This window comes from Eupeodes corollae, chromosome 1, assembly GCF_945859685.1.
Source record: "Eupeodes corollae chromosome 1, idEupCoro1.1, whole genome shotgun sequence".
Taxonomy (NCBI): domain Eukaryota; kingdom Metazoa; phylum Arthropoda; class Insecta; order Diptera; family Syrphidae; genus Eupeodes; species Eupeodes corollae.
The window spans coordinates 152,020,182-152,031,867 of record NC_079147.1 but is presented as its reverse complement, the minus strand read 5'-3'; the positions used below and the strand labels follow the sequence as shown (position 1 = coordinate 152,031,867).

At 35.5% G+C, this 11,686-nt stretch overlaps 1 protein-coding gene across 1 annotated transcript in view; it reads right to left on the bottom strand.

The window, feature by feature from the left end:
* Positions 1–8,538: 8,538 nt before the first annotated feature.
* Positions 8,539–11,686, bottom strand: part of LOC129945811 (uncharacterized) — a 37,022-nt gene continuing 33,874 nt past the window's right edge. Inside the window, exons 8-11 of the mRNA XM_056055744.1 lie at positions 10,374–10,539; positions 10,174–10,314; positions 9,037–10,105; positions 8,539–8,978 (exon numbers count right to left, since the gene is read on the bottom strand). Of these exons, the coding sequence (XP_055911719.1) occupies positions 8,558–8,978; positions 9,037–10,105; positions 10,174–10,314; positions 10,374–10,539 (1,797 nt within the window). The 3' untranslated portion in view covers positions 8,539–8,557. The remainder of the gene's footprint in view (positions 8,979–9,036; positions 10,106–10,173; positions 10,315–10,373; positions 10,540–11,686) is intronic.

The window sequence follows — 11,686 nt, the reverse complement described above, 5'->3', positions numbered from 1 at the left end:
AAAGTCTTGATTCTGATCAACTTTGGTTTTACCTCGAGGAGGTGGCACCAAACTTCCACTCAATTCTTCAAAAAGTATTAAGTACTCCCTAAAAATTTGTTTAAAAATTGCCTTACTTCAAACGAAAAATTGCGAAAGAGCTACACTTAGGTGGAGAGGTTCATTTATGCGGTACAGACATAATTAGTTTTTTAAGAATGAAAATTTATATTTTTCAATTGTATTTATTGATGTCTTTATTTTGATAATTTACATAAACTTTTTTTTATAATAAACTAGCTGACCCGACGAACTTTGTTCTGCCTTAATGGCAATAAATAAGCAGATTGTGTTTTTTTTTTATTGGAAAAAATACAAAAAAAAATTAAATAACTACATTAATCATTCATAATTATTTCTGTATTTTAGTACATAGGTTGCTCTTCACTTAAGTACCTTGTGATACACGACATTTTTTGTTTTATTATCAGGCGCAAAAACAAACACGCAGATGGTCTTCCGACCCGTGAACATGCCACGTATAATTGACCATGGGAAAAACATGAATGTCCTAGATTTAAACTACAAACTTTTAAGGATTTGCCTTGTGATTTGTTGATGGTCATGGCAAATGCAAGACGTATCGGAAATTGAAGTCTTTTAAATTCAAACGGCATATCGGTTGAGATCATCGGGATCCTCGGAATGAGAACTTCCTCACCTTTGAATTTTCCTATCATTATCGTAGCGTAAATTACATTGTTCATCAATTTACTAACCACCAAACGCGTACCGTTGCACACTTTTGGTTGGTTTATGTTTCGAAGCATGATTACTACGGAGCCAACATTTAGGCGTAAATTGTGCGGTGGTAAGCCAGGCACGTCCAAAGAGTTTAAAAATTCAATTGGATAGTTGGTGGCTTCATTTTCATTTGTGACGCAGTCAATAGATTTGAATGAATGCATTGTTCCAATGACCTTATTTTGAATTATGTAGTTCAGGTCATCTACATCTTTATTTTTAGCCGCTTAAATTGCTCGCTCACTCAACCATTCATTATTTTTGTAGTTAGAAATAATATTTGGAAATACATTGTTGATAAGTTCGTCTTTTGATGAGAAAAAATTACAGAAATATTTGGAAATGATATTAATCCGCTCGATTCATCGACAGGTACTTGACCATTACCGACAATCAGCAATTGCTCCGAGAAATCTTCAGCAGATGTATCATTAAGCAATGTATATCTCATGTTTGTTGTCAGCTGCAGTTTCTTCACATAGCGCCATTGATTTGACGATTTGAGGCAAGCGTTTATTTCATAGGCAGCCGTAGATCTTGGAATTACTGCCAGTATTTGGCGGAAAACATCTCGAATCATTGCGTAAATCTTTTAATGTTCGGTTAAGTGCTTCTAATGCACGTTAATGCGCCATTGTGCATTCGTCCCAGATGATGATTTTCGATGCCGCTAAAACTTTGGCCATTGCTGAGTGTTTTGCAATATTACACGTTGGTTCTTCAATAGTTTGAAGATTTAACGGTAATTTGAATGCTGAATGAGCCGTACGGCATCCTTCTAACAATGTGGCTGCTATTCCAGAAGAAGCAACTGCAACCGCTATGTTGGATCTCGCCCGAACAGTTGCTAAAACTAATGACATAAGTAATGTCTTGCCAGTTCCACCAGGGGCATCTAGGAAATATAAACCACCATTTTCATCAGCGATTGCCTTCACTTAAGTATCATAAACTTCCTTTTGTTGGTAATTCAACAGGCGTATATTCCTTTGAACTACTAAATCTAATTCCTGGTGATCATATTCACGTTCCCGTTCCAATTCTCGATTAAATGCGTCATTCATTTCACGATTTGGCGCTGGCATTCCTAACCTGATTAATAAATTACCGCACATGAGGTAACACATATCTTCGATCAAGAGTAAAGCACGATTATGTATCTAATCATTCATCTCAATATCTTAATTTCTGGAACTGACACGACTTTGATGTAAAATATCTTCTGACATACTATCTTTGTATTCGTGTCACAGGTTACATGGGTTTGATGGAAAACATGTCGAAATTATAATAGTGAATAATGTGCGTATCTGACTTGAAAATGCAGAGATAGTGGCTTCAGCGATTGTCGTATCCCAATGGGTATCGTTTTCTTATAAGTTCAATTCTTCACATGCAGCACGATATGTTGGGAATATTACACCATTAACACTTCGTAGTGTCTCAAATGAAATTGGACCACACACATTTACCAGCAACAACCGCAAATAGAAACATTCATCATTCTTTGGATGAACTGTATACATACGACCAAGAGCATCAGTAGAACGCACATCTGGATACCCAGGAACCGCATCACCTTGCTTCCGTCTTTGAAAATTCTTGGATGAAGCATTCCAAGTATAATAACGTGGCATTTCCGAGTAAAGCAAAGTTCGTGCAAACTGATCGCTTTGGCAGATTGCAAAAAAACTGGTCAATGTAGTTGCTGGAGGTGTTTCAGCACGTTGCTTAGCATTCGAAGCCGTGAAATATACTCGTTGACCATTCTCCAGATGCACCGCCAAATGTATAACAGTAGGATGACGTTCTTGAATTGGAAATGCGAATATACGCCAAATCGCTTCATTACAGTTCACATAACGACCAGCTTGATAGCGTGAAATTTCATCGTTGGTATTTGAGGATTGCAATCCAAAAACCGCCATATCAATGCCTTTCGTGACATATTTGCAAATATATTTTATAGACTTAACTGAATTGCAGTATTCAACGTTGCAATGTGTCTTGAACGTTTTAGAAATAAGTGGCGACAAATTATCTATTTGTTGCCTTCTGTTGTTCGCTCCACGATTCTGCATTGCCAACCGAGCTGTTTCACGGGCTGCTTCACTTTGCTCTCGTGATTGAGAAGCACGAAGTCGAGTCATACTATCGCGGCACTGTTCACTTGCAATTTCTTGTTCTTCTTCAGTCCTTTCATTTGCAGTATTTTGTATTCTTCTTGCATTACGACTTTGTCGGGAAAGATTCGATCGTCTTGGTCGCGGCATTATTATTAAAACTTTACTTCACTTTTAATTAAACTTCACTTCACTTCAATCCACTTCTTAATTATTTATTTATTAAAAATAGTTTTAATATTGATTTCTTACAAATATCAAATTGTCATCCATACGTCATTACATAGCTGTCATTTTACGTCAATTACATAGCTGTCATTTGCGTTTTGTTATTCCAAGTCTGATTCTTTTTTGTTATACCACGTTTTATAGTGACTGACGTTTCATGTCAAGTAACACGGGAACGCTGTCGAACGGGATAAAAAGTATCCTATGTCCGTCTCCTGGCTCTAAGCTACCTCCCTACCAATTTTCAGCCAAATCTGTTCTGCCGTTCTTGAGTTATAAGTGGTGTAACTAACACGACTTTCTTTTATATATACATACATATAAGAATATCCAACTAAAAAACTGACACGTCAATAAAAAACCATCGGCAACTATGCCAGTAGTACCTTAAAGGCATCAATTATAGGCAAGCTTGCAAATACACACCAAACATGAGGTAATCCTTAGATGTTGATTGTAATTTTTATTTAAATTTGTTAATAAATCAATAATAATAATAATACATTAAAACAAAGCACACCCGATTACATATAAAATAGATATGGAAATATCGTAAAATATGTTCCTATGTACTGTTTTAATACCTTACACAAGAATTACCTGTTCTCAATAATTCCAACCTTACATATTTCAAGTGAAAAAGAAAACTACTTTTTGCCTATGATAAAATGTATTTAAATGAAGATTATATACGAGAATGTTAAACAAGCAGCTTTATTTAAAATTTAATTGGAAAATGCGAAAACATTACCTTTTAGGAATTATATAAAATAAGATACACCAAACTAAATATTTACGTGTGACAAACTTTCACCTTCTCCCACTATCCTATATAATGCGTTAGGAACAAAAATGAAAAGATTGGATTTTGACGGCCACTCCATTGTCTATTCCAATAATGAGATTTGTCATTAGATAACAGAAACGCCTTCTTTAAAGCCTTCTGCCAATCAAGGCCAAGAAATATCTCAGCATTTACTATCAATCTTAGAATTTTGAATTTTAGCACTAAAAATTGATTCGGTAATTCAAAGAAACTGGGTGGTTCTTCAAACAGATTTCCTATGTTAAGTGATTCAAACCCACATTTATGCACACTGACACAAGTGTGGTGTCTATTAAACACTTTAGGGACAACAGACTTAAGGTGCGTGTCCATTTGAGAGTACTTCTGCTAGTTAACTCTGGAGAGCAACTCTCGGGAGACTGTCCATTTGAGAGCCAAATGTTAGAAATTTTGGTATTTGGAGCTCTCTGCTAGAATATTGAGAGTTTTCTTGCTGAGGGTACTCTCATAATCGTGTCCACTTGATAGATTTCTTCTGCTAGCATATCGAGCCCGCAAATTTATCGTAAGCCATAAAATAAATTTTATGGTAAACGACAAATCAAAAGCTTAATGGTCCTGGAAACAATTTGTACCTATAGTCAGTATTGGACATTATTAATTATGCTTAAGTTAAGAAATGGCAATTGCCTTCAATGCTCTATGTGTTATTACTTATTAGCAAATTTTAATAATTAAGTTTTCTTTTTTATTGAAAATGTCGCTTACGATAATATGGCGGGAAGGGCTTGATATTATCAGTTGGCCATGTATTCTTACAAGCGAAGGGTTGCATCTGCTTTAGTTATCGGCATTGTTCTTTAAAAATAAAAAAGAATTTAAAAAAATTGTTGCGTCAAACCGTGAGTAGAATCGTCGTAACGAATTCGGTGCGGGGTCTGCTTCAAATTAAAGATCCTCAACAGTTTCGAAATGATTGCAGTTTTTAGTTGGTGAAATTGAATTTTTGATACAAAACGATGGACCCATACGCCAGTACGCGAGCGTTAACTGGTAGCACTTAGATTTTTAGCATTCGGTAAACATATGAATCGCAAATCATTTTCGATTTAGGAATAAAAATGAATACCTATCACCTGGTTTCTTAAGTTATGAAGCTTTCTTTTTATTTCGTCTTCAGAACACGAAAATTGTTTGTCAAACTTGGTTAATATTACGCTTTTTTTTTATTTCTACCGCGAAATGATTTATCCGTAGTTCTCCACAATAATTCGACTAACTGATATTTTTCAATAAGTAGATTGGTTTCCTCCAATGTCCACTGCTTTGCTATCTTTACTCTCGACTGCTGCTCGCATACGAACGTTGTTTGTATTTCGCGAACTTATCTCGGATAGTGGTAAACATATGTGTCCACTTGCGAGTTACTTTCAAAAAGATTGAATGTCGAGAGTAATTAGTCAACTTTCCGCTACATACTTTCCAGAATGTGTCCACTTACAAGATGGCTCTCGAGAGCGACTCGCAGCACGTTTACTCTCAAAAGGACACCCACCTTTATAGAGGGCGGAGAGTTTTGCCAATGTAAGCATTCAGGTCATGAGGGTTTAGATAATCACCTCCTCCAAAATGGCAATAAGACATATTTTATGATTGGAATCTTTTGGAATTCTGTTTGCTATAATACACTTTAAATTGAGGTAAATGATTTGTTTAGCCATCCTAAATGTGGTCGTCCCAGAATTAGCTTCCTCATTTACAATGATGGAATTAAAATCATCCTTCATAAAAATTAAAAATAACAAAGGTTCTGATGGCATTCAAGCTAAATTCTATAAATTTGCCAATTCAGTGAGTAGGGGAACACCTCAGGGTGGTGTCCTTTCGCCTCTTCTATGGCTTCTGGTCATGGATACAATTCTCGGTAGCCTACGCGGATGATTTGGTGCTTATTGGTGTCAGGAAAGTACACCTCTGTGATAGTGAAATCACGGAGTCAGCTTTGAAGAAAGTTAGCCACTGGGCCACGAGTTGTGGACTAGGAGTTAACCAAAGTAAAACTGAACTGTTGCTCTTTACCACCAAAACTAAAGTACCGCCCTTCACGCCCTCGACTCACTGGTCAAATCCTATCATTGTCTTCCAGTGCAACATATTTGGGAGTTATACTCGACCCTAAACTAAACTGGAAACTAAATATTGAAGTACGGGTTAAGAAGGCCTGTGTTGCCTTCTACGCCTGCAGCAAAACTTTCGGCAAAAAGTGGGGACTTCAGTCGAAGATGATTTTATGGACGTACACAGCCGTAGTACGCCCAATCTTAACATATGGTTCGATTGTGTGGTGGCCTGCTCTTAGCAAAACCTATAATATTAATAAGCTATAGAAGGTTCAGAGAACAGCTTGCGTGGGCACCACAGGGGCCATGCGTACTTGCCCAACGTAGTTTCCTGCAGCGCTATTAGGCTAAAGGAATTAAATAGCTGGTTGTAAAAACCTTATGATCACAGCAACACTACATAATTGATTCCCTCAGATATTATCTCGGTAGACACTGACTACTGCACTCCTACTTTGAACCTTAGTAAGGGTTTTAAGGTTACTTTTTTCCATCGAGAGATGATTGGGAGGATGACATCGTGTCGATAGGTTTCGACACAACCATCTTTACTGACGGCTCAAAGATTGGAGACCTAATCTTTTTTCTCAATGCGACAAAATGGCTCTAACATAATCGCTATGAAGCTTTTCTATAAATGTATCCCTTTCAATCAAAGGTCAACGAGTTTTTGGTATCAAAACGGCGCACTACAGCGCTAATTGGATCTCAGGCTAGGTTGCCTTGAGATCGCCATTTTTACCTTCCTACCAGTGTTTTTGGAATACATCTTAAGTTTCTTCAATAGAATATATAGTGAGGAGACAGTTCCTGGAAACATTAGATGGTAAAAGGTAACCGTGACAAAATTTATCATACGTTTAAAATTACTTAACTTTAGACTAACGAATTGGGTTCAACAAAACAACGAGAATAGTTGCTACCAAGCTATGTTCAGTTCAAACCTTTCAAGTATTAATCAAATCTTTGTGTTAAGTTTTGCGGCCAATCGATTTATTGATACACAGAAATACTTTTTTTGTTGACCTTAAAGCTGCATTCGAAATAGTCAATAGGCAATCATTGATCTACAAGCTTTCTATAAAAGGTTTATCAACCAAATTCATAAAATTCTATTAGAAGATGCTTGAGAATGCTTGTCTAAGATGCTTGTCTAAAATAGCTCAAATAAACCGAGAGACTTCGAATGTCAAACGTGTTCCTCAAGGATGTGTTTTAAGTCCTTTGTTATTTTCCTTATTTATTAATGATATTTAAAATCACATCCCACGTGGTATTACGTTAGTTGATGTTTATATTAAGGTTCTATTTATAATATCAGATAACCCGTTTACGATAGAGCTTTAAATCAATAAGTTATAAAAGGAGTGTGATAGTTGGGATCTCAAAATAAATAGCTCGAATTCTAAAATCGGTCATCGATGCAACTGGGCTCTTATAGCGACGACAGAAAGTCGTGGAAGTTGTTACAGTCTTCACCTACCAAAGAATATTTTTCAAAGGAATTTTCCGGCTACCTAAGAAACACTCCTTATTGTGCCATCCATACGGAGTCTGGCTTAACTTACATTTTTCCAAAAAACTTAAAGCCAAATACAGATTACATTATCAAGGTAATGAGTCGATCAGACCTAATCCTTCAAAAACAAGTTTTTAAGATAAGTTTTGATAGTTGACAGCCTAGTCAAAAACTGGGATGATCTAGCTGTAACACTATTTGATCACATTGCGAACTGATGATATCGAAGAATTAAAAATGTCTTATTATGATTGCATAGCTCGTATAGACCATGGAAAGAGTCTACCTTTCAACATCAAGGAGTATTACCCTAGGTGAAAACAATTATTTCAAAGATGAGTTTTCATTTTCAGAAATGAGCTTCATTTTTAATTCAGTCAGAACTGAAATATTGGAATTAAATTATAGAGCGTATAGACCTGATTTAAATCATGTTTGTTTGCTTTGCAACTTTGATCAGAATGGAAATATCATAAACTTTGTAACTTTGTGTCCAATCTTACAGGAAATCCGAAGACTCCAAGTTAAAGCAAGTTTTCTTTCGTTAGAGAACTGCATCCATATTTTGTATGGTGACCGAGGTTGACTTAACTAAAAGTCACAGGTTGTTTATAATAAATAACGATTCATTAAACTATAACTAATTTATAAAATCTTACTTTTTCACTTTATTTCAATTTTAATTTATTTTCTTTGAAACCATTTTATGTACTTACACAGAATTTTCTAACAAATAATAATAAAAATTACAAATAATTAATTTGTGTGTTTGAGAAAATGATTTAGTAATTTGTATAATCTTAAAATTAAATACATATATAGCCTAAGAAAAATAATATTAAAGAATTTTTTGGAATGCAAAAGCTTATATAAATAAATAAAAGCACGAATTAAATAAAAAAATTAACAATAAAATAACACTCTGAAAACTTCAAAATTTAAGAACTAATTGAATGGCAAAACAATTTTAATTGTTTGTATAAAAAAAAAACAACATTTACAATAACATATTTGATTGAATCCAGTCAACAAACATTGCAACATCCGCATAAATTGCGTAGTCATTTAAAACGCACTGTCCCACTGGAGTACCCGGAGCAGCGGATACTGTTCCTCTGAGCGTCCATTTGTTTTGATTTCTTAACATAAATCCATTACCCGAATCACCCAAACACGGGCCACTTCCATCCGTACTGCCTGCGCATAATGTTCGACTTGATGTCATAGTTAGGAAATTAGCATTAGATTTTATGCACGTTATTTCTTCAACAACAAATGCCTTGACCAATGTTGGAACAATTGTTGACTTTCGACGACCATCCGATCCCCAGCCTACAATCATTCCCCGCATACCAACAAGTTCACGTTGGTCTTTATTTCCTTGCCACATACAAATTGGTCTTATCGCAGGTGTGAAGCTAAAACATAAAATTATATTTTATTAAATAAGAACTGTTAAGAATAATAATAACTTACGTTACACTTGACACAAGTCGTACAATGGCTAAATCTGCATCAAAGTGACGTTGTAAAGGTGTGTAGTCCGGATGAACGATAATGCTCTTGGCATCAATATTCCTAGCGTCCATTCTATCAGTTAAATTGTGTACACCCATGGATACTACAATTTCTTCAGGTCCAATTGCTGCCTTTCCCTCATAGAAGCAGTGAGCAGCACTGACGACCGTCCGTGTTGATATGAGACTTCCTCCGCACTGGAAGTCAAAGTCATCATCTTTTCTTTTGAAAATTGCCACTATCCAAGGGAATCTTGACTTATTTATCGGTGTTCCACCAACATTGAGTGTTGTCCAACCGACATTTTGGTTTGCATCGTTTTCCTGACCACAAACCGTATTAATGTGATCTAATGTTGCACCATCTGTTGAAGCAGTCATGGGCTGGGGCTCTATTGAAAGTTTCGGTACGGCGAAAGGTTGAGAACTTTCCCCATCGGTTTCCAATTGTGGTCTTGGCGTAGAGTTGATTGTTGTTGGTGAAGTGAATATTGGTGTCATCCGGTCAGAGTTGATTGTTGTTGGTGTCATCCGGTCAGAGTTGATTGTTGTTGGTAAAGTGAATATTGGTGTCTTCGGGTCAGAGTTGATTGTTGTTGGTGAAGTGAATATTGGTTTTATCGGATCAGAAACTGTTGACGTGTCAGACTTAGCTACTAAAGCTGGAGTTAACGGTGGGCCAAATGTAGGAGGTGGATTTGCTGGACGATTATTATTACCTGTTCCAGGAGTAATGGCGTCCAGGAAAATATTACGTGGACGTGACGGTTGGGTAGTCGTCGATAATTGGAATGGCTGTTGAGTATTTGGCGGTTGGTTAAGAAATGACGGCATGTTGGATGTCATAGATTTGAAAGAGGGTTGAGGCAATCTCAAAAATGATGGTAAGTTAGAATCCATATTATTGAATGACCTTTCGGGAGTAGTTGGTGGTCGGTTAGATGACGGTTGATGCTGTGGCGATGGATTAGTTGACATTTGTCGAGACATTGATGGACTGTACTTCAAAAAATCTGGCAAAGTCCGACCTAAAGTTGAACGTTATAGATGTCGTAAAATATAAAATTGAATCAAACTATACACATTCTTCTCCTACCTTGATTTAAATTTGATGGTCTTGTAAAGTCGTTAGCACCGTTATTATTAAAACGTGTAACAGGTATTGGAGCAGAATTTGATCTTGTTGAGTAGACATTCAAAGTGAACTCTAATTGCATGTTTGTTCTTGGAGGTTCATCTTAAATTAATTAATATTTGTATGTATTCAAATAAATAGGCTTTATAATAATTACTTACATTCTATTCCGTGACATATTTGAATATCATTTACTTTTATAGAAGTAATTTTTGGAATAATATTTTGAACTGGAAAATCTAGTCTAAATGTAAATGGCCTTCCTGCATCTATGTATTCATAGATTTTTTCATTATTGAAGTTCAAAGATAATCGTCCTGCACTTTGCTGAAATTAAACAAAATTGTTTGCCATATGAGAAAAACAACGAACACAATAATTTGAGTACAAAAACAACTAAATATTGACATTTTTAGAATTAGTTATATTTATTTGAATTGCTTAATTAGTAATTCTCAATTGAAAATTGGATAACATTGTAAAGTAAAATGTTGTTTTTAGGATGCTGTCAATATCGCTTTTAAAAAATTCAAAAAAGGGTCTGATCTGTCGTTTGTCTTGTCAATTTTTTTCTTCGTTCTCCTAACACCTGAGTTGGGAACCATTTCTGATCAATTTTTTCTTGTTTTTGTGTTATTTTTAAAAAGTAGTCAGTTGAATTTTTCTAAAAGATTAAACAACTAAAAATTACCATTAATATTTTGAATATGATGAAATAGTCTGATTTTAAAATCTTTAGGAAAATATGGAAGGATTATTAAAGTTCGGAACAAACATCAAAATGTAAATGTTTAAATGTATCGGCTTTAATTTTAACGCTTATCATTTCCAAAGCACTTATATGCTATTTATATTCAAGCTTTGGTCTAATGAAGAGTTTGTACATTACAGCCAGATAAGAAGGGGTGAACAATTTCTTGCACTGTCGAAGAAATCCTAAAAACCTAGCAGCATTCCATTAGAGATGATCTGTGTTACACATACTGACTTCTGAAATTTGATAAGTTTGTTAGATGCAAGTGCAGCTCATGAATAGAGGCATCAGGGGTGCATTAGGACAACATTGAGTATTTGAATTGTTAAATTCTACACGCTTCCCCATTGGAAATGTTGTCGTGATCGGAATTTAATGAGCTTATAATACACTGCCGTTGAAGTTTCACATCCGAAGCACAAGGATGTGAATCTAGAAGCAAACAAAAATTGAGGGTACTGTCCTCAGCGAAAAAGTTTAATGGATTAGAAGGGACAGACAAGAGATAGTGAAGAAGAGAGTCGGAAACAAAACGGAACTCTGGGGGACACCAGCAGTTATTTTATGAGCTTCAGATTTGGGACTATCCAATATAAATAGTCTATTGAACGGTTAGAAAGGTAATTTATAATCCAACGAAGAAGAGATTCATGAATACCAAAAGCACGCATTTTCGATAAAAGAGCTTGGTGCTAAACTCTATCAAATTACTTTGAAATA